Here is a 22,954-nt window from a genome sequence, read left to right as displayed (position 1 = left end):
AGTCCAGCCCCTGGGAAGCTCGATCTGCAGGCGGAGGCAGGTCACGCACAAATGCTCCAAGGCTGGAGGCCCGGATACTGATGAGGGTGGGTCCTGAGCACCAGGCCCAAGCTGGGGCGGTTGACAGCGTCCCCTCCTCTCAGACTGGGCTCCTGGGATCCGGCCCCTGAGGGCGGGTGTGCACCCCGCGGCCGGCCAGGGGCTGCAGCGCCTGCGGGGCGGACCGGGTGAGCCCTGGGCCTGTGGTGCCCATCTCACTGTGGGGACTCCAGTCGCTGGGGGCGGAGGGCTTCCCTACCCGCAGAGGCTTCGGGACCGTAGGGGGCGCAAGGAACACGGGGTCCCGCGGGCCAGGGGCCCGGGCCGGGTCCCCTCGCACGGTATGCAGGTTGCGGAGGTGGCTGCACGTCAGGAGCACGTCAAACAGCAGCAGCTTGAAGAGCAGCAGCCGCAGCGCCCCCAGCCGCAGCGCCTGGCCAGGCATCCCTGTGGGAGGGAGAGGAGCGGGTTTGGGGCCCAGAGGCTAGCCCTCAGACCCCACCCCCAGGAGAATCCTCTGCCCTTGCCGTTCCTTCTCACCTTCGCCCCCCAAATCCAGGGAAAGTCCCTCTTTGTGTCTAACCTAAGCTCTTATGGGTATTAATAACAAATACCTGCCTAGCCTTCATTTTATTTTATTCACTAAGGACTAGGAGGAAGTAGGCCAGGCAAGAATTAGCATCCCACGCAGAGGAATCAAAGGTCTCTATTTTGGTCAAGAAGAGAACCCGACTAGTGACTGTCCAGCGGGTGGTGGGACTTTTCCACCATCCAGACAGTCCCCCAAGGCTCTGATGCTGAGACCATCCATCTGCGCTGCCTAAGGAGAACTTCAAGGGCTCTTCTGTTAGCGCTCACTTGTGCTGCTCCACTGGTGTCCAGGAACTGGGCTGAGGTCAGAGGATCTATCCCCATCCTACCCACTGGGAGGCAGAGGCCCAGGCTGGCCATTGTACCAACCCAGCAAGGCACCCTCTTCAGGGGACACCCACCAACCCCCAGTGGGACCCATCAGGCCACAGCCCAACAGGGCCCAAGGTCCTGGTTCCCAGTACTCACCCCTGAGGGGCTCCCAGACGCAGGTCCTGGCTGAGGAAGTCTCTCCTGCCATCCAAGGAGAAAGGAGTGAGATTTAGGATGGGCCATGCTATTCCCCAGCCCTGGCCCAGGGCAGCTGTTCAGGGCATGTTGGATAAATGGACAAATGAACCATCAGTGGGAACCCTGAGCCCATTTGCTGCAAGTCCTCCAAGGGTTGCAAGTCTCCCTCTCTCCCTGCTGTCCCTGGGAGAGTTTCGGCGCTTTCAGACAAGGAATCGATTTTCTTAGCAGCCTTCTTTGGATGGCAGGGCATTTATTCAACAAACATTCCCAATCAGAAGGTGACAAAACTAACATAATCCAAAAGAGGAAGTAAGTCATCTGGTCAGTAATAATAATAACTAGTTTTGGACATATTACTTAACCTCTCTATGCCTGTAAATGAGGGAAATAATATGACCTACTTCGTGAATGAAATGTTTACAATTGTGCCTGGCACAGAGTAAATACTGAATAAGTAAGTGATGATGATTTATTATTTAATTTTGTTGATTCTAATAGGTAGGGTGTCATATATAGGGTGACATATAGATACATATAGATATATCTATATGTGTCACCCTAGGGGTGTGTGTGTATATATATATATATAGAGAGAGAGAGAGAGAGACAGACAGACAGACAGACAGACAGACAGTAGCTTTGGTGTGATATGGTTAGTACATATACCTTGATAACATATACTATTTATAAGTATATATATTTATAAATTTATATATATATATATATATATATATATATATATATATATACACACACACACACACACACATATATATGGCTATATATATGTGTGTGCATGTGTATCTATATCTATATATCTCAACCCCAGGAGGGAGGAGGCATTATTACCTCTTGGAAGTCATGCATCAGAGCCTGGATTTGAATGAGATATCACAGATGCAAATCACAGGACTCAGGGCCCTGAGGCCACCCTGCTCTGAGCCCAGGCATCACCTTACCTAGATGGTTGGCACTTGGACACCCTTCATGCCCCCCTCGCCTGTGCCTGTCCTCCCTCCCACCATATCCTGGTTCCAGGGTGTGTGAAAGGGACAGGAGTCATCCAAAGGGCCCCAGGTTCTGTCCCCACCTGATAATTGTAGGGGCTGTGTGCTCTGGCTGTGGCCCCCAGCCCCAGGCCCAGTGTGGCAGGCCAAGGTCTCCCAGGCTGCCAGCTCCTCAGAGGGCAGGGATAGCTGGGCCAAGCTAGCCCAGGTGCCGTCCGCTGCTGGGGAAGGGCCGTAGGTGAAGGCATCCAGTGCACTGCCATTGCCAGCTGAGAACCAGATGGGGCTCTCGAGGCCAGGGGGCGCAGCATCGAGGACCAGGCAGACCACCAGCGTCTGCTGTTTCCCATCCACAAGCAGGGTGATTGGAGGGGCCAGAGAGGGGAAGGGTGTGCCGCTCACACCTGCAAGAGACCACGCACCTGTGGGGACCAGCTCTATCTGTGCCCTCCCAGGCCACCATCTCACTGTGGCTACTATGCTGCAATCTATCCTCCCACCATCCATCTATCCTTCCATCCACTCATCCATCCCTCTCTCCTTGTATTTACCTATCTAACCACCATTCCTTCCCTCCATTCTTTCTTTCATGCATCTATTCATCCATCTTTTCTTCCATCATCCATCTTTCCTACATCTCTTCTCTCTACCTTCCATCTCTATGTCTGTCCATCCATCCATCCTTCCACCACCTAGCTATCATATCTGAACCTTTCTGTGACAGGTACTGGGGATACAACACTAGCTAGTTAAGATATTGTCAGGGCCGGCCCAGTGGCTCAGGTGGTTGGATCACCAAGCACTTAATGCCAAGGTCACTGGGAGTACTGCTGTGAGCGGCCAACCGAGGACAACAGCGACCGACTGCCCAGCCGGGGGGAGCGCAAGGCTCATAACACCAGCACGGGCCAGGGAGCTGTGTCCTACACAGCTAGACTGAGAAACAACGGCCTGAACCGGAGTGTGTGTGTGTGTGTGGGGGGGAGGCAAAAGAAGAGGGGATAAAAAAGATATTGTCCCTGCTTTAAAAAAAACAAAAACCTTTTATTTATTCAAGTGTTTTTCCAGGATCTATCAGCTCCAAGTCAAGTAGTTGTTTCAATCTAGTTGTGGAGGGCACAGCTCACAGTAGCCCACGTGGGGATCGAATTGGCAACCTTGTTGTTAAGAGCACTGCACTCTAACCAACTGTGAGCTAACCGGCCACCCCTGTCCCTGCTTTTAAGGAACTTGTCCCATGGGAAAGACAGCAGATGCATAAATAAATACTTATAATACCTTGTTGTGCCAGCTTCAGGAGAGTGGTTGCCTCTGGGGAGGAAGGGAAGGAAATACGATCTGGAAGGAGATCAAAAGGGACTTCAAATATGTCTGTAATTTTGGTTTCTTTTAAAAAAATATCTGATTCAAATGTGGCAAGATTTTAACCATTTGTTAATCTGAGTGGAATATGCATAGGTGTTTATATTTTTCTAGATTCTTTTCTGTAAGTCTAGTATTTTATAACAACTTTGTTTAGATATAATTCGTGTACCATGCAGTTCACTCATTTAAAGCGTATGTCTGTAGTCTTTCATAATTAAAAAAAAAAAGTAAGTCATATGTGTACTGCAAACATCGGTCCTGTATTTTCCAGAATTGTCCTGATTTCCCACAAATGTATTCTTTTCAGCAAAGATGACTCATTCAATATATAACAAAATATTATTTTTGAATAGTTGGATATTTTTTCCACATAAATGAAATCTCAAAGGTTAAAACTTCCAAACAAATTCACACCATGAGTGAAATGCAACCAGGGTAAAGAAATGCCCCAGGGTGCAAGAAAGGATGCCAGAAAATCTTATGGGGATTTAGGGGTGTGTGTGGGGGTGATCATGAACGATTTCTAGAAGGTCAAATAACTGACTTAGTAGCATGTAACTGGTAAGTAGCCCACTCAGGATTTGAACTCATATCTGTGACTCCAAATCCCACAGACCACCCCACTTGATAGGATGACGAAGATTTTGCTAGCTGACACAGTGGACCAAGCCTGGGCCCTGGCCTTGGACAGAGTTGATTTGACCCTGCCTCATCCACTTAATGTACTGAGTCTCAATTGCCCCATCAATATTATGGGTTTAATAAAAGCAGCCCCTTAAAATCGGTTCGTGACTGTAAAACATCAAGGCTGATAAGTATTAGTACTATTATCAATACTAATAGTAATAAGGCATTGCAAACAAAGGGAGTAGAGAAGGTGGCGAGTGAGCTCCAGGAACCTCAGCCTCCTGAGCCTTTCGGTTGTAAGAACAAAGATATGCTCCACGTTAAGGTCAGCATCCACCTGCTCCACGCAGCTTCCCAGATTGCTCTTTCTCATCCTGGCTACTTCCTTCCCAGATCTCAGGCCTCCTGCCATGGGCATTCTCTGCTCGACACGGGTGTGATTTATTTTCCTGTCTAGGGAGAGCTGGTGACACACTGTGGCCCACCTTTAGAGAAAGGAGTTGCCTTAACTCAAAGGTCAAGGACTTTTTCCCACCAAACACATGCAGACAGGCACACGCTTCTAAATGAAGCTGGAATTCTCAAACCTGGGGTCCTTTGGCTTGATCTTTGGAGGACCTGGGAAGTCACGGAGGCCCTGAGAATTCTCCTGAGAGCCCATTGATAAGGGGAAGCGGGGAGTGAAGAGGAAACACTCTGAGCCCTGTTGGAACAGGGCACCCTGACGGCAGGGACCAGGCCAGGAAGGACAGGAGAGGACCTCACCAAGTTGCCCATGTCCCGTCACCCCGTATCACATAACACAGCCCTGGCTACCCCACTCCCAACCCCATGGAAACCCATCCAGCTTGCTCTTGTCTCTTTATACCTCCAAGAGGTGACTGCCCTCCCTACCAACACTGTGGCCTCCAGGGGAGCAGGACTTGGGGCCAGAGTGAGGTAGCTGGGAGGTAGATTACAGTGGGGAAGGGATGACTGTCTTCTGGCGAGACCCTCCCCAGGAGGCCCCAAATGCCTCTGTCCTTCATCCCTGCATCCCACCCACACCCAGGGAACCCAGGGCAAGGGAAGAGGCTTGGGCAGATTAATTGGGACACAGAGAGGGATCAGGGACGGGGCTCACCTGTGGGCAGGGCTGGACACCCAAGGGCTAGGAGAAGCAGCAGCCAAGTCCCAGCCATGGGCCACCTGAGAGGAGTCAGGACCCAGCTGCAGACCTGAGGTGTGGGCTGAGGGGAGGAGGCACCCACAAGACTGCCTCCCAGGCCACAGGCCCAGCTGCACCTCAGCTGCTCCACCACGGAGCCGTTTCCCGGTGAGGGGCCCCTCCCACTTCACCCTGGCCCCCAAACCCCATCCTCTCTCACGGGCCAGGGAACTCCAGGTGCCACTCCCACAGCAGGAGCCAGATGCCCACACTCCCTCCCATCTGAAGAGCACTTCACAGTATGCAAAGCCTTTTCCCAGTCACTGGCTCTACCCTTTACAGGATATAGAGCACGAGGTGGTATGTAAGGGGCTTAACATATAGCACTTGGTCCCATCCACCCAACTACTGTGAGTTCCATTTCACAGGTGAGACAACTGAGATTCAGAGAGAGTGAGTGACCTCCCAAGGCCACACAGCTGGCAGGTGGCAGAACCAAAGCTTGAATTGTTTCCTGACTGCTAGCCTTAATACAGAATTGTACACCTGAAATCTATGTAATTTTACTAACAATTGTCACCCCAATAAATTTAATTAAAAAAAAAAAGAACTTTTATAAATGCCATTTTTAGTGACTCCACTAAATTTTAGCTAGCTGTCACTTTGACCCTGAAACTTCCCATCTGAATATATACCTTAATGAAATAATAAGAGATTCAGTCATTATAAGACAAAGATATATGCACAAAAATGTTCTTTGTAGTATTATATTTAAAGAGCAAGAGCAATTGGAAATAACCTAGTTGTTCAATGCTAGGGGAAGAGTTCAATGAATTCATGTTTGGTGTATTTATATTAATGAATATTATACAGCAGCTTTTCAAATCATATTTTCAAAGAATGTTTAATGACATGGGACATAGAATAGAGTTTGGTTCAGAGTGTGGGCTGTGAAGTCAGAACGCCTGGCTTTCAATCTTGACTATATTATTCAGAAGCTGTGTGGGTTTCACCAAATTACTTACTTCCCTCATCCTCAATTTCCTCATGTGTACAATGGGGTTGGTAATACCTCCAAGGGGTCCTGTGATATTTAAACAAGATAATCTGTGAAGAGGGTTTAGCACCATTCTTTATATAGCAGGTCCTCTTCTTCGTTCAATGTTGTTTTCCTTATAACATTGATGAGGGGGAAAAAATAATTGATTCCCGGCAGGAGCCACTGTCTATGTGGAGTTTGCACATTCTTCCCGTGTCTGAGTGGGTTTTCTTCAAGGACTCCGGTTTCCTCCCACGTCCCAAAGGTGTGCATGTGAGGTGAGCTGGGTGTCTACATTGCCCCAGCGTGAGAGAGTGTGGGTGTGGGTGAGTGCGCCCTGCAATGGAAGGGCATCCTGTCCAGGACGGGGGCCCACCTGGCACCCTGGGCTGCTGGGGGTGGGCCCCGGCGACCCGAGACCTTGAACTGGAATAAGTGGTTTGAAAAATAATTACCTTATTTGTTTTTATTAATCTTTCTTAAATATATGATAGTTCACATTTATTTCAATGTTTAATATTAGAAGTGTTTTGGGTCTTTACAAGTTTGGTGATGTTTTTGTGACCAGAAATATGCTGTAGGAACTTTTGTTTATATCAATTAGCCTACGGTAAAATTGGTTTGCTTATAATAGTTTCACTTAAAGTTGCAGTTTCCAAGAACCTATTGAGGTTCAAGACTTACTGTACATAGTAACAAGTCATAAATGTTCTCTCTTTCTTAAATGTGTGTATACATAGTGCCATACACAGAAAGTTTAAACAAATAGGATATAAATCTAACTAGAAAAATATATACCCAATTTTGTATAATAAATATGTAACTATCCCTAAAAGGAAGCAGACAAATGTTAACAATGGTTGTCTCTGTGTGTTAGGATTTTGGATAGCTTTTATTTTCATCTTTATAATTGTTTATTTCTCAAATTTTCTACAGTGAATCGGTATTATTTTAAAAATCAGAAAAATAAACATTTAAAAATAATAAAACTACATTTAAAAATAATAAAAATAAAAATGTTTTAGGGGTGGCCGGTTAGCTCAGTTGGTTAGTGTGGTGCTAATAACACCAAGGTTTCTGGTTTGATCCCAGCATGGGCCAGTGAGCTGCACCCTCCTTAAAAAAATAAAATAAAATAAAAAATAAAAGAATTAAACTGTGGTAAAGTACACAGGACATAAAATTTACCATCTTAACCATTTTTAAGTGCACAGTTCAGCGGTATTAAGTACATTCACATTGTTGTACAACCGTCACCACCATCCATCTCCAGAATTCTTTCCATCTTGCAAAATGAAAACTCCGTATTCATTAAAAACACTATTTCTCCATTCCTCCTCCCCTCAGTCCCTAGCAATCACCATTCTGCTTTCTGTCTCTGTGAACTTGTCTACCTCATTAAAGTGGAACCAGCTAGAACTTGTCCTGTTGTAGCCTAGGTCAGAATTTCCTTCCTTTTTTAATGCTGAGTAATATTCCATTGTATGTGTATACTACATGTTGCTTCTTACCTATTCATCTCTCAGTGGACATCCCTCAATGGTTGCTTCCTTGTTTTAGCTATTGTGAATCCTGCCGTTGTGAACGTGGGTATACAAATATCTCTTCGAGACCCTGCTTTCCATTCTTTTGTGTCTATACCCAGAAGTGGAATTGCTGGATTATATGGTAATTTTATTTTTATTTTTAATTTTAATTTGATAGTGGCCATCCTAATGGGTGTGCAGTGGTGCCTCACTATGACTTCAATTTGCATTTCCCTAAGGAGAAGTAATATTGAGCATCTAAGGTCTTTGTATGTTAAGGCTCCCTTATCCACGTCTGTTATACGAATTTATATTCCTCTACAATGTATGAAAGGCCCACTCATCCCCACCAACATTTGGCATTTTTTTCCATTGGATGATGTAATCTTTAATGGGTAATTCAATCAACATAACAAGTAAATCCGTTGTAAACAAGTTTGCTGACAAAAAGAGCTCAGTCTTAGTAGGCATATACTTTGGGGGAAAGCGTGTGGATGCACTTCAGGACAACCTATTAGTTGTGCATTTAGCATTTCTTTTTTTTTTTTTAACTCCTAATTTAATCAGTTAAAAATGGTATATCATTCTCTGATCACAGCATTATTTTCCCATGTAGTTGTTTCCTTCCCTGTATTGTCTATTATCTTCCTGTACTCCTTTTGTCTTACTCATTGTTTAAAGAGCTTTCACATGTTACAAATACCAAATCTTTGTATTTTGCACTTGGCTGGAGCTATTTCTCAATTCGTTGACTATTTTTAATTTTTTTTTTTAACCTGCAATGTTTTGTTTTGTATGAACAAACATATCCATCTTCCCTATTGGGATTCATCTCATCTCCTTTAAGTCCTCCTCCTCTAGAGAATCAATACCTTCTCGCTTCTATTGTCTTTTTGGCTTATGTAGTTTAATCCTCCTCCCCAATTTAACTCCGTCCGGAATTAATTTTGGTGTAGATGAAGGATGTGCATTTACATTTCTTTTTTCCCAAAGGGCTCATCAATTATCCCAGAATTGTTAATTGAATAATCCTTCCTGTCTCCATTCTTTGAGAAACGTTCCTTATTACGTGTTAATGGCTTTTACATTGGAGGGTTTATGTCTTCCTGGCTCCCGGATTTCTTTATTCTGGTGCCAGCTTCACCCTATTTCTCTTTGATTATTTTAATGATCGCCTATGATTATTTTTAATAACCATGTCTATTGCACTCTCCGATGTCCTGAGGGAGCCCCCGCCGGCCGCGATTTCGCTCCCGCCCCCTTTCCCGCAGGGCAGTCTGGAGGCCTCGGGCGCCACGTGTTCCCAGGCGCTGCGGCGCCCAGGTGCAGCGCTGTCACCGTGGGTTCCCGCCGGGAGGAGAGGGAGGGAGGCAGGTGTCCCTAACGACTCTCCCGCCCTCCAGCCTGGGGAGGTGCTGGCCCGGGCTCCGTTACCACATTACAGATGGGGAAGAGCCTTCCGGCCTCTTTCGGGTTTCAAGACCTTCCCAGGGAGAAGAAGGTGGAGGACACACTGCCCGCCTCCCCACATCCCCTCTGCCGCCAGCTGCCTCATTCGCCCATTGCCCGCTTGAGCCACCTCGCGTTGCGATAGATACGCTGCCAGTGGCCCAACCCCAGCTCCCTGGCCACCGGTCTGCCCGAAAGCTTTCTTTGCCTGCTCTCACAGGGTTCCCTCCTTCCAGGTGCCCCAAGCATCTCCCCGTGACTCCACAGTCTTGCTGGTCCTAAAGATGCCCTTGCCCAGGGCGGTGAGGATGCTCTGACACGCTGGCCGGAGATCCCCGAGCTGAATCCCTTCGCTGAGCGCCTCACCTGTCAGTTGCCGACCTGCTACTAAGAGCCAGGCGGTGTTCACACACATTTCATTTACTCCTCACAAACACGCCATCCGGTATGGATCTCATCCCTGTTTTACAGTCGAGGAAACTGAGGCTCAGAAAAACTAGGTTACATCGCTGAAGATTCTCTAGCAGGCAAGTGGTGGAGCTGGGAGTCTATTACAGGGCTGTGTTCACAGGTCTGTGTGTCTCCAATGCTCCTTTCACAGGGCTGGTGGGGTCGGTGGGGCGGGGGGAGAGGAGATCTGGATGGTCACAGGGAAACTCCTCGTATCCTTGGTCCAGATGAAAAATCCCCGTCCCCAACACACACTGTCTCATCAGATACTATATCATTGGGAGGGGATGGCAGTTTGGCAATACTCTCACAGAAACCTACAACGTTAGCTACCACCAGAGTTCACGGAAGTTAGCAGGGGGTGAGGGGGGATATGAGGCCTAAATTTATCATCATAGCCTCCAGTTTTCACCCCTCAAGGACACATTCTCCTTATCTTTTGCCAGCACCTTGGCTGGACAGGGTCATTAAGAAGCCCTTAGTGAATCTCCTGGCTTCCAGATCTAGCCCCTACCTCTGCTGTGCAGCAGCAACCTAATTTTCTCTGGTGTTTAGGAGGAATCAACCCAGCCATTCCGGTGAGCCCTTCCTCTGCCTGCTGGTCCTGTAGCGTGAGAAACCAACATGGCCAGGGGTCACCTCAGCTTCCAAGTCATCAGCTCTATGATTGTCCCATGGCAGAAATGTTTCTCCCAAACTCCCTGAGTCCAAGGTCATGGGAATGGGTTGCAACAATTCTTCTAGTAGGTGGTAGACGTTAGGTATCATAGTGAGGAGTCCGCCGCTACCCTTACCTCTTGGTTGTATATGAGTTTCATTCTGGTTTTTGTTTAAAGAATACGCTGTATCCTGCAGGATGGCACCTTCACCTTGTAGGGTGTAGCTTCTCGGCTCTGTTCTCCCTGAGCCTTCAGCTGGCCAATCCACCATTCCATCAAGCCAGCTGCTTCAGCACATGGCAAGATCAGCACATTCTCTGGGCATGAGCTCATTGGTACATTTCCTTGGCTATGAAATGTATGCCCTGGTTGGAGGCGATGTTATGTGGTCATGGTGATAGATACGGTATTCCGTAAGGCCACGAATGGTGGTGCTGACAGAAGCACTGTCGGCAGAGGTGAATTCATACCTGGAATATGTGTCTGTTCTCATGGGGAAACAGCACAGCTCCTCCATGCTAGGAAGGCCCAGTCAAATCCCTCTACAACCAGGTGAGAAGGGCGCCTAATCAAGGACTCAGCATCGAGCTGTAAGTAGGATGGACACTGAACACTGGACACAGCCAGATTAATCTTGGAGGGGGAAGAGTATGTTACTGAGTCAAAGCATAGCTTCCATCTCAGCCACTGAACAACCCTGGAGTGCCTGGGAAAACAGGCACAGGACTGTCATCTTCTCTACCTGATGACCATTCTTTCCCATGCCTTATTGTGGGTCATCGTATTACCTTGCCTTTGGCTCTTAAGCATCACCACTTGGTCTGTATATCACCAGGATACCATTCTTCTCACTGAGATCAGGGACTCCAGGTCCACTGATCTGATCCGCCTAGCATTTCCCACGAGCACCTCCAGCCTGCAGAGGACAGCCATCAGAGCAACTCAAGCATGCTGGTGGCCCTCACCAATGCATTTCTTCATGCTTTGGTAAAGGGAGTGTTTTCCTGACCCCTCTAAAATATGTGGCTAAGGCTGGCTGAGCAGATTGCCTGTAACAAATCCAATCCAGCATTTCTATCTGAGATTTCAGATTCCTTCCTTTATAGTATGCCAGGGAAGTTCTGGCATTTCAAGTTCATTAACGGTAGGCTACCATTAAGTCCAGGCTTTAATTAACCAACCTAGCAGACTATTAATGCCTCTCCCAGGTGCTCGGGCCAACATATTAAATCCCAAATCCTGGATGAGCATCCATGACCATGGGTTTAGTCAAGCTAAGCCTCACATTCCACACTCCTGGGTCTATTTCTCTTCAAACCCTCTCTCACACAATGTTCCCTTGGCTTCTGCCAAGGCACTTTGGCAAAGCCTGTAACTCTGTCTGTCTGGGCATTCTCCTCTTAGTGTGGGCTTTGTGCTTCTCTACCCAGGCTGCGCTGGGATCTAACTCATGAAGGGCCTCAGGCCAAGGGGGGATGGAGGGGGAAAGGGTTCTGAGGCTGATGGCCTAGGAAACAGGAGCACTACAAGGGGAGGTTGTCTCCACAGACAAGACCATTTCAAGAGCATTTGGGGATTCAAAGTTCTCAGGCCTGTCCGTGTCTGGCCAAATGGCCCCATCCCATCTCCGGGTCTCATCCAGTCCCCATCCATGCCCTTATCTTAGTAGAAGAGACCTAGAGGGCTAAGTATTTAATTAGCACATCAACTTGGCAACTCTTACAATGACATCCTGGGGCGAGTCCTCAGCCATATGAACCCTCTTTACCTGTAGGAGATGAGGGATGCCTTCAAGGTGCCCTCAAGGTGTTCTGATTGATCACTCACTTCTCCTGTCAGACATTGATAACTTCCAGTTCTCTTTTCCCGTAGTGGCCATAGGAAGCCAAATGACTCCATGCCATAGCCATTTCATCTCCCATCTCCTCACCGCAGCGATGCAGTACCTTACCCTTCATCCCATGGCACCCCCAATGATCACTTGAGTAACAGTGATACCTCTGCACACAGTGGATTACCTGGGCGCATTTCCCCCTCCTGCACTCCTTGAATTTATGATGAACCCCAGTATCCTGGTTGAGGCTGCTCCTGGATCCGATTCCGTCTTGGTGAGTATGGGCAGGCAATAGATGACACACTTATAATATATTGGGTGATTTGAGAAGAACTTAATAAAAGAACTATTTACAGAGATGTGGCAGCATGAAGGGAACTTCTAAGGGACAATGAAGTACCTGGGACTAGTAACAGGCCTGAAAAAATGAGGGGAAGGAGCAGTGGCTGGGGCCCAAAGCCAGAGAGCTGTGGGGAGGGTCCCTGCCAGTGGTGATACTGTAGGGAGGGGAATAAATACCCTGACCTCCTTCTCCTTTCTTCTGCTGGCTCCCCTGTTGTCCAAACCGCAAAGTCAGAAGGTAAGGGAGCCTATTGAAGGCGTCTGTAGGTGTCACTGTCCAGGAAGCTGGGTGGACAAGAGAGAGAACCTGGCGGGGTCAACAGAAGACAGCCAGCACCACCACTCATCTGATAAGAATATGAGTAACTGCCTTTGTGGGCATCATTCATTATCCCATTGAATCTGCTGAACAATTCTGTGAGGCAGACACTACCTCATTTTACAGACAGGAAATCTGAAGTGCAGATAAGTGAAATAACTTGCTCCAAAGTCCCAAAGCTCCTCAGTTTCAGAGGTGGATTAGGACCTGGGCTCAATCTCCAGGCTCCTCCTCCCCTGGACCTCACATGGCTCATTCACATGGACCCTCTAATCACATGCTTGGTCTTCTGGCATCGCCAGCCCCAGTCCTGAAACTATTCAGGGGCCACCATGAGTCACCTTGTGGCATAAATTATCAGGGCTAACCATGAACATCACTCCTGATACTTGGAACATTCCAAGAATTTAGTCTCCCTCCCAGGAACAAGGGACAAAGACCAGCCAAATTCTCTGTTATTCACCACTTTAGTGTGGTCTGTTTTCTCAAGACGAGACTCTCAAGATCCCCCTCTTCCAGCTTTTTGTTTTGACAAGTTTCAAACCATTTAGATTCACCAATTCTTAATTTTGCCACAATTTGCTCTCTCTCCCCCTCATCCTGACACTTCACCCCTAAATACTTCAGATGTATCTTGTATGAACAAGGTCATTCTCCCACATAACCAAAGCACAATTATTGCACTCAAGAAATTTAACAGATACATGGTAGTCCCTCTTATCTGCAATTTTGCTTTCTGTGGTTTGTTACGGGTGGTCAACCATGGTATGAAAATATTACATGGAAGATTCCAGAAATAAACAATTCATAAGTTTTAAATTGCACACCATCTGAGTAGTGTGAGGAAATCTCGAGCTGTCTAGTGCTGTCTTTTATAACTGATGTTCCCCCCATCTTGGATCCAATCCGGGATCACACTTTGCATTTTTCTTATCTCCTATAATCTAACATAGTTGCTCAATCTTGTCTTTTCCTGTCTTTTATGACATTAACATTTATAAAGTGTCCAGGACAGTCATTTAGCAGGATGACTCTTTGGTTTGTCTGTTCATTTCAAGATCAGATTCAGAGTGAACATTTTTGGCAGAGATGTAGCATTTCTACAGGTGTAGTGTCCTCAGCGCATCACATCAGGAGACATGCGGTGCCAGTTTGTCCTAGTAACAGCAATTCAAATTGGGTTACCTGATTAAGCTGGTGTTTGTCAGATCAGGCTAGCTTTCGATAAATTTAGAAACCTGGGGCTTACTGGCACTGACTTTCCAAGCAGCCAGAAGGACAGTAGCACACCTGGCCGGGCTTCATCTTCTTTCTCTCACCCGCTTTGGGAACACCAGAAGTTTTGATGGCAGGAAATGGGAAGAGTGTGGCAAGGCTCTGTAGTATTGTTCCTTATTCCCAGTTCTCCTGGGGCCGCTGGAGAGAGCTCCACAGCTATTTTCTGTCGGCTGCCCCGGAGCCCGGGATGGAGATTATCCCCGGCCATGTGTCTGTATGTGTCCCCGGACGTGTGCACTTCTGCGTGCTCGTGAAATTAAGTACAAGCGCGGTGCGTGTTCACATGTGCAAACGTGGGTCTTTTGGCCTGCACCAGCGTCTCCACATGCACGGTCCGTTCTGTGCAAGCCTTTCCCGTTGGAGGTTCTGGGGTGGGCTAACTTGTGTGTGTGTGAAGCATTTCTGCGCAGAGCCGGTTAGGGTTCTCAAGTGCTCCCCCTTTCTGGGCCGCCTTGGTATGTTCTGCACCCCCTTCGACAGTGGTTGCGCCCATCCCACCCGGAAGTGTTCGCGTCTCTGCCGGGGGATCAGCTACACACCGACATGGACCCGACCGGCGATCCCAGCTGGTCGGACGCAGCTCGCACGACTGCGGAGCCAGCACAGGCCTCGGTGACCCTTTCGCAGCTCCTGCAGCTGGTCCAGCAAGGCCGGGAGCTCCCAGGCCTGGAAAGGCGCAACATCGCGGCGACCCATGGCGAACCCACGGCGTCCCAGCTCCCACGGAGGCCCAAGCCCTGGGAGGCAGCGCGCTCGGTGGAGGCCCCCGCGCCGCCGCTCTAGGCCTGGGCCACAGGCCTCGCCGACCCTGGAGCACGGGGAGAGGGAGCCCTGACCGACGGATGCAACGACTGTATGACACCTGTGGGTTCCGGACGCTCGAGGTCCTTGGCAGCTGAGACCTGGTGCTTGACTGTCCTGCCCCAGCTCGGACTGAGAACAGTGCTGACCAGTTGTTCCTCTTGTGCTTTCGCCCTGACCTTTCTCAATTGGACTTAAGCCTTCGGGGAGCACCGTCGGGGTTGTTTTGTACCCGTATTTCCATATCATGATCCTCTTAAAAAATTGTCTTTACATGTAATTGAAACAAATCTCATACTTATCTACGATGCACAGATGTTTTCATTTTTAAAATGCTACTTAGGGCACCCTAACGGGGTCTGACCCACTGGGAACAATTTCTTAGGAATGTTTAGAACGTCAGTGTTTATCTCCCACTTCAGCTTATTCTCGTGGTCGTGGAAGTGAACTGGGGACTCAGGTGGCAGTTTGATGTTAGACAGCCATTCTCCAGATAGGAAGAGAATGAAAGGTTTGATAAAATTTGACCCCAGAATGATTTAAAAAATACATTAAATGAAATCCCAAAGCATTAAAAAATTTTCAAAAGCCCTAGAATCCCCGGCTCTGGGAACTAGATGGGTCTGGCAAAGGGCTAAAGCTTAGAGCTGAGGAAATGTTCTTACAACCACCTTCTGAAGTCAAGTTCTTTAAATAGGCCACGCGGTGCACTTACTCTTGCTTCCTGAAACTAATGTTTCCTACACCTAGGACAGGTATACACGAATCTTCAGATTATATAACAGGTCTAGCTTTTCTGAGAAATCAGGATACTCCCACTTGTCCAGGGAATGGTATACCACAGTACGCGATACAGAAATATTTAATTTTTATAACCTCTATAGAGAATTCCAGTTTAAAAATTTACTTTGCTTAATCCTTTTAATATCCATGTGAGACCAACAGGCTACACAGTATTAGCCCTATTTTATAAGCAAAAGTAGAAACACCCCCATATTTAGTATTAGATGGGGGATGTAAACTCTGGGCGTCCACACGACTGCTCTTTTCCCACGACTTTTTTGACACATCACTTGAATCTGATTTCACGCTTTCGAGTAACGTGTATTCCTGACAGGTTAACTCTTGAGCCAACCAACCTAATTAGTTACCTCATAACCTGGCACATTTTAAGGAACTAACCCTAACTCAATACACTAACTCAATCTCACAGCTATGTCTGAGGGCCCCATGAGCCAAATGCGCAGCAAAGATGATCTTCAGGGACCAGGGGACACAATGGCTAAACATGTTTTCAAGCCTTAAGCTGGGCCTGCCACACCCTCCCCCACGGTTTATATGGCAGGTTGAGGCAACTAATAGGAACAGAGGGGAAGAGCCACCTAGGGGTGGACAGTGGTGATAAACCGGACTGGACTCTTTTCAGGTCTAACGTCCCCAGGAGCCCGAGTGTTGGTCTACGACATCATTACCAGCAAGATAGAGCGCAACCCTTCTGGAGGAGCTGAGTCTAGAATATGCAAGAAAGGCTCCAAACAGTGCTAATTTCATCCCTGCCAGAGCAAGAAAACAGTCTACTTTTGCCTAATTTGGGTTTTTTATGCAGAGGACTCATCATCAGGGAAAGCAGAAAATGCCACCCTGAAGCCCAGCAGAAATAAATGGTGGGCATTTCCCTGAGTTACAGATGCACAGGGGCTCACACTCTCCCACTGTGTTCTTGCATAGGAAACACCCACTGGTTTGAAGGTAAAAAGCTCATGGTGCCGTGGTCTTCCACAGGACATGGAACCAGACTAGCAAGGCCGGGCTGGGAACCCATCCTGATAGGGCAGGACTTCCTCACAGAAGGCACACGGGTCCCTGAGAAGAGTCTATGAACACGCTGAACTTCCAAGCAAAAATCTGAGTATGTGCATGTTTTCCTGGGGAAGGGTCCTTCCCTCCTCACAGATCCAATGGATTAAAATCCTGAGCTTGAGAAAAGGACTAAGCCCAGTGCAGGCTAGGTTAAGGAAGCCACCAGACAGTCTGAGAGCCAGCCCAGCCTGAGAGCTTGCAAAGCTGTCACTGGAAAGTTAGAACAGACTCACAGCAGAGACAATTAAGCACCGTTTCTGTGCTCTTTGAATTGTATTACAAGTTCTTGCCAAAACAAGGCCTTAGGAAACCCCAGGGTCAAGTGTGCCCCTGGGCTTGGCTCACTGCCATCTTGTATTCATGCCTGGGTATTCATCCACCAACATTGAACCCCTGGATAGAAGATGTGATGGAACAGGACCCCTCCTCCATGGCACGAGTCCCTCACTGATTTCAGAGGTGGCAGCAGCAGCCGCCAATGTGGAAAACACGGGACTTTTCCTTTGGAATTGGGTTGTGATGAGATGTGCCTGCCAGGAATATTGCCATCTTTGCCCTGACTCTTCCCCTCCAGTTTCTGAAGATACAGCAGAAAATAATCTCCTTTGAAGATACTGGATAATAATTCCAAAAAACAAACACGTGCTTCCAATGCATTGTGCTTTCAGATATTCTGGGAGGCAGAAGAAGAATTTCACCAATACAAATTCACTGTCACTTGGCACCTAAAAGTAATAACAAAGAGCAATTTCAAAAAGTTAAGATTCCTCCCACAAAATAGATGACTTAGATCTTCAAATTCTTTTGAAATTAGTTTTTGGTATTATCTCTCCATTTCCAGCTAAATAACCACAGGAATGCAGACATTTTGTTACTCGACATTTTGTTCCTCAACATTTTCTAGCCTGTAACCCCTGGGATACAGTCCCATGTCCTAACCAGGCAATCACTCTTCTGAGCACGTCTCCATCCATTAGACGTGTAAATACCAGCCGCCCCCACGCCCCAATGTCAAAGTTACTCTCAAACACTGGTAAATGCAAAAAGAATTTCTAAGTGGCAAGGCACAGCCCATCAAAAGCCAGCCCAAGGGCAGTTTGCAGCCCCGCCTCACCTGGGTTTAGTTCAGCTGTCGGATGAGCTGATTGATGCGTTCACCTCGATAGCCAGGTGAGCCTACTTCCTTGAGGAAGCCCACTCTATTCTTGGTAGCATGACGGGCCACAGAGAGATGGAAAGGGCACAAGAACCGTGAGATCACCTGGAAATTCTTCCCCGGGAAGGCAATTTCATGAATGAGGTCTTCCAAGCAAATGACACCAAACTTCCCTAAGACATAAAGGCACAGTTTACTTAACATTTCCCCAGCATATACTGCAAGGCTCTCGTACGCCAGAGCAGGGCCCTCTGGCAGGTTCTTGGGATCTGGATCCCACATTAAGACCACCAAAGATCCTTACTCTCTGCTAAAACTGACCCCTAAGATACACTCACCCAGGTGCTCCTCAATCACTGTGTTGTCTGTCAAAGGGATGATTTTATTCTTCACCTTGGCTTGTCCACGTTTCAAGATGAGTTCCCGGACAGACTTCAGATTTGGAAATCTATGAGATGCAGAATTAAATACAGCCTTAGCCATCCGCTGGCACATGGGCCATTTAGTCCTGCAGCCTGGCTGAGGATAGATTCTCCCAACTACCCCTTCTCCTCACCAGGAAGGGTCTTGTACTCACAGCACTGCTGGGATGCCTAAGAATATACAGTGAAGAAGGTGGTAAAAAACCAGAGTGGCCCCAACTAATGTAATTAGAAATTAAAATTTATGGATATAAATGTTCACCATGAAAAAAAAAAAAAGGCCTTAGGTGACCCTCTACTCATCTTGTATGGAAGATGATGGGAGAGTCTGAAATTAAATCCAAACCTTTGCTGGGTTTTAATAGTTGAAGGAATACACCCAGTCTTACACAAACACTGCTCCTAGTGCTGCTTCAAGACTCCAAGAATTAGTTTCTGTTTTCGCTTATCTTACTCAGCCTTAGCCTATAAATGAACAAGCCCCGCACGGTACTGTTCATGGTACATCATCAGCAGCGCTGATGTCTCCTGCTCTATCTGCCCCATATTCCAAGGTTGATTCTGGTGACTTTGTTCATAGCATAATGTTCTTTCAACACAAGCTTCGGAGAACAGTAAGTACCCTGTGGATCCTAAAATTCTCAACATGCTCAAACACAATCTTATGTGAATACATACACACAAAAACCTTACTTACCCCCAGGTCACATAAGGTTCCACTACACGCAGTGTTTTTATGGTTTTGGGGGTCACATTGAAAAAAACACCACTGAAAATCTTCTTCAGGCGAAGCCTTGCAATGGTCCTCTGCACCGTTAAACTCACCCCATTAATCCTGAAATGAACAGCAGAGGAAGTCAGGCTCTATTCAGTTTATGTCAATCCAGCAAGCACCTATGAAATGCGCATTACTACTGGGCATCCAGAGAGTAAGACACAGACTGTGCCTTACAGAGTTCAGCTGACCAGGAGGCAGCTACATAAGCAGATCATTGCCACAGGATATGGAGCAATGCCTGAGATGTTATGGGAAGAGAGAGACAGAGCGAGAGGGAGAGAGAGGGAGAGAGGGAGGGAGGGAGCAGAGGGGGAGATGGAGAGAGGGGGGAGGGAGGGGGAGGGAGGGAGGGAGGGAGGGAGAGGGGGAGAGAGAGAGAGAGAGAGAGAGAGAGAGAGAGAGAGAGAGATTGATTACGCCAAGCAAGCTGTTGGACTTGCTTCTGTGGGCAGGAAATCTTTAAGGAGACATGATCAGATTTCTTTTTGACAATCACTGAGGAGAGGACAGATGTGAGAGTATGACGCCAGAGGCAGAGAAACCTAGTTAGAAAGCTAATGTGACAGTACAGGAGAGAGACTATGGGCAGTGGTCGGAGACTACTAAAGGGCTCATAAATACTTAAAACCCACAAGTTTCTGGTTTTGGTGACTGAGTAGGGGAAATAGGAAGAGGCAGAGTTGCATGTGCACGTAGGTATGGGCAGGGAAGATCCCACCAAATGTAGAAAAAGCTTTATGCACTCTCACTAGCACTGAATATGCACCATCTATTAATACTCGACCTTGGTTCAGTTCCTAGAATGATGCCTTGATTACACCATTTCAGGACTTTGTGCATCTATGCTGGAGAGCCTTCCTTTAACACTGAAATCCTTACGTTTGCAGGCCTCAGTTTCAAATTCCTGCTTTAGAAGTGTCCTAAACCAGAACACACAGCTCCCCCACCCCTACCCCCAATCCAGCACTTGACCCTCACAGCACTTAAGTGTGTTTTCATGTCTACTTACCCAATGTCAGTCTCCACAACCTTGAAGACAAAAACTATGTTGTACTCAACCCTGAATTCCCAGCACAACTTGCCTTAGTGGTTCACGGCCTATTATCCCACCCCCCTAGAAAGGGGTCTAAAGCTGACTCGTTTGCCCCAGCCTCACGTGATCTGGCAAGTTACCTACCTTTGGATGCGTACAACAAAGGCCAAGGAATGTTCATCTGGCACTTCCAAACCATGAGGTTTCACTTCTAGTCGTCTGAGGCGCACTTTGTCACGTTGTTGCCGCCAGGCATCGTGTAGGAACCATTCCAGTCGCTTAAACCTGAACTCTTTTCCTTTCCTCTGTTACAGAGACGGCAGGTCATTATCACCACTTTGTCTCTAGTCATCTTTACTTTCATAACAGTAATTCATTACTCACTATTGATAGAGATTATTTCCCCCTATGCAAACAAACTCCTCCACTCTCATACAAGGAAAAAAAATGAGATACCCAAGTAAAGGTGTAGTTGAGAAAAATGTGGGAGCTACTGGGAAAAGTCCTTGCTAAATAAAAAAATTAGTTCATATACTGTTAGTTAATGTTTACCACAAGTGTTTATGGAACTAAACAGTTAAGCATCACAAAGTATAAAATAAGCCATGAGCTTTTTATTTCCTGCCTCCAAAATACATATTTATCCAAAAACATTTAGCAAATAGCCAAATTGTTTGGCACATTAAAAAAAATATATATGTTTTCTTCCAGGAAGACAAGGACATTTGGCCTCTCAAATCACTTGGTATAAACAAGGCAGGTACAATCTTCACCCCACTTTTTCCTTAACAAGCTGCTCCATTATTTGCCTGGCAGAAAGTGTTTGGTAAATATTTGCTAAATGAAGACATGACCCATATACACGGATGGGGGAAGGTATTGTCAAATCTAGTTCAACCCGTGCTGGATAAAGCTCACCAAATACAAATTCTAATTCCGTCCTCCTGGTTGCCCACTATTACCTGCTTCTTTTCCAAAAGTGCCTGCTTTGCTTGGGTAGCTTTGAGGGCCTGATAAGCCTTCCTCTTTTTCAGGAGATTTTCTGGAACCAAAGGAATCTTTCTTCTTTGCCTAATACAGAAAATTGAGATCAGCGACAATATTTAGGAAACGAATGTTCAATGAATTACCAAACTATTTCCCAGGCTTCAGGAAACACTCCTGCCTTCAAATTCCTAAGGACTGAGACTCCTGAAACCCGTGGTTTTTGGCTGCAGTCCTCAAAACGGACTCCTAACATTCCCTCGGCCCCGAAGCCTTAAAAAAAATTAAGAACCCTTGAGCCACTGGTCCTCGTATGTATCAATGCAGCTTTTACTGACACAGCCTTTCAGACACTAGCAGCGATGAGATTCCAGTAAAACCCTGTGGGGCTAGAGTGGGTGCAGAGCCAACTGCAGGGGAAATACCTAAGTCAGGCTGGGGGAACCCAAACTTGGCACTATTCAGCTCGCTGCCTGAAAATCAATTTTTTCTCCTCGAGGTAAACCGAATTTCACTACAGCTCCACTCCGCCTGCCCGCTGGAACCCTACGGCTTCTCACTCTTCACCCCCATCCGCTAGTATCTGGAGCCTTTTCTATGCTCTTCCTTCAGCCCACAAGTAACCCTATTTTCTGCCACCGAGAAATAAACACCGGGGATGGCACCGGATGCTCTCATCTCCCCACTTCAGAGATTCAAAGCCCCAAATACTTACTCTTCCTCCGCCATCTTTACAACGCTGCGGCTACTGCTCATGCGTAGTCCCACCACGTGGGGAAGAGACGAACCGCTCTATGTCTACCTGACCATAGAGACGTCTCCCGGCTTACGACCCAGTCAGCCAGCGCCCTCTTAGTAGAAGCAGTGTACCGCTGAGGTCTTGCTAACCCCGGTTCCTCCCAAAAGTTGCACAAAGCTACAGTTCCAGGCGACTTAGAGCCTGTGTCATCTTCAAAACCCAGGCCTTTTCACTTAAACTACACTCTCCTAAGGCCGGTGGCTGGGTTAGAAATAAACGCTTCCCACAATGCACCTGACTTCCGGTGGGGGCGGGCGCCGCTCCTCCGGCTTCCGCCCCGCTGCGCTGCTCCGGGAGGGAACACCGGCGATCTCCGCACCGTTTTCGGTGGGTGCAGAGAACTGAGGGGCTATAGCTATGGCTCTCACGTGTGGGTGGAGGAGTTTCTGGTCGGTTTAGGATGGTAAAAAATGCAGCTCCAGTTCTATCTGTCCAGCTTCGTCAGTGGGCCCTTGGTCTGTACCTTTACCCGTAAAAAGTGTATAATAATGGACCTTATCTAATAGCCTTACGACGGTTATTTAAGCTACTCCCTATAAAAAGGCTCAAAACAAAGTCTGACAGTAAGTCAACACTATGTTAATTATCAGTGCTGGACCGAAAACTAGAAATTCCTCTTTGCCGTCTCCTCTCATACAGCTCTTACCCCCTGGAATATGCTTCCTTTTCTCCTGGTCTTCATAAAACAATGAAAAACAACTCAAGTCCTGGTCTTTTCTGGAAACCTCGAGAGCGTCGCGTTTCAAGTATTAATGTGCATAGGAGTTACCTGAGGATCTTGTTAAAAATGCAGATTTTTATTCAGGAAGGGGTGAGTCGATAGGCTGCATTTTAACACGTTGCGTACGGCGGGGTTTAAATCCCTCATACCCCTCTGTTCCGGCAGGTTTTTAAAAGAAACTACTTTAAAATGCACTCTTCTCTTTAAAGCGTAAA

General features: G+C 47.2%; 3 protein-coding genes across 4 annotated transcripts; 1 reads left to right on the top strand and 2 right to left on the bottom strand.

Annotated features, from left to right (window-relative positions):
* Positions 1-5,450, bottom strand: PTCRA (pre T cell antigen receptor alpha). Of its 2 annotated transcripts, XM_074332970.1 has the most exons (6): positions 5,266-5,450; positions 3,429-3,488; positions 2,234-2,554; positions 1,099-1,143; positions 299-486; positions 1-211 (listed from the first exon to the last, which is right to left on the bottom strand). In XM_074332970.1, exons 1-6 carry the CDS (start codon positions 5,321-5,323, stop codon positions 140-142), a joined length of 744 nt encoding a protein of 247 aa, XP_074189071.1. In that variant the 5' UTR covers positions 5,324-5,450; the 3' UTR covers positions 1-139. The 2 variants fall into 2 exon arrangements, with proteins under 2 accessions (XP_074189071.1, XP_019593893.2); XM_019738334.2 differs by having other exon boundaries at positions 1-486; positions 5,266-5,445.
* A 7,004-nt stretch (positions 5,451-12,454) lies between these two features.
* On the top strand, positions 12,455-15,287 carry PEX39 (peroxisomal biogenesis factor 39). The gene is made up of 2 exons (XM_019738477.2): positions 12,455-12,520; positions 14,666-15,287. Exons 1-2 carry the CDS (start codon positions 12,467-12,469, stop codon positions 14,966-14,968), a joined length of 357 nt encoding a protein of 118 aa, XP_019594036.2. The 5' UTR covers positions 12,455-12,466; the 3' UTR covers positions 14,969-15,287.
* Positions 15,288-17,095: 1,808 nt separating this feature from the next.
* Positions 17,096-22,245, bottom strand: RPL7L1 (ribosomal protein L7 like 1). The gene is made up of 7 exons (XM_019738474.2): positions 21,935-22,245; positions 21,198-21,306; positions 20,380-20,540; positions 19,122-19,259; positions 18,341-18,450; positions 17,961-18,175; positions 17,096-17,571 (listed from the first exon to the last, which is right to left on the bottom strand). The coding sequence occupies exons 1-6, from the start codon at positions 21,973-21,975 to the stop codon at positions 17,967-17,969; spliced, it is 768 nt and encodes a 255-aa protein (XP_019594033.1). The 5' UTR covers positions 21,976-22,245; the 3' UTR covers positions 17,096-17,571; positions 17,961-17,966.
* Positions 22,246-22,954: the final 709 nt, after the last annotated feature.

This window comes from Rhinolophus sinicus, linkage group LG05 (genome assembly GCF_036562045.2).
Source record: "Rhinolophus sinicus isolate RSC01 linkage group LG05, ASM3656204v1, whole genome shotgun sequence".
Taxonomy (NCBI): Eukaryota; Metazoa; Chordata; class Mammalia; order Chiroptera; family Rhinolophidae; genus Rhinolophus; species Rhinolophus sinicus.
This window is presented reverse-complemented; position numbering and strand designations above follow the sequence as displayed.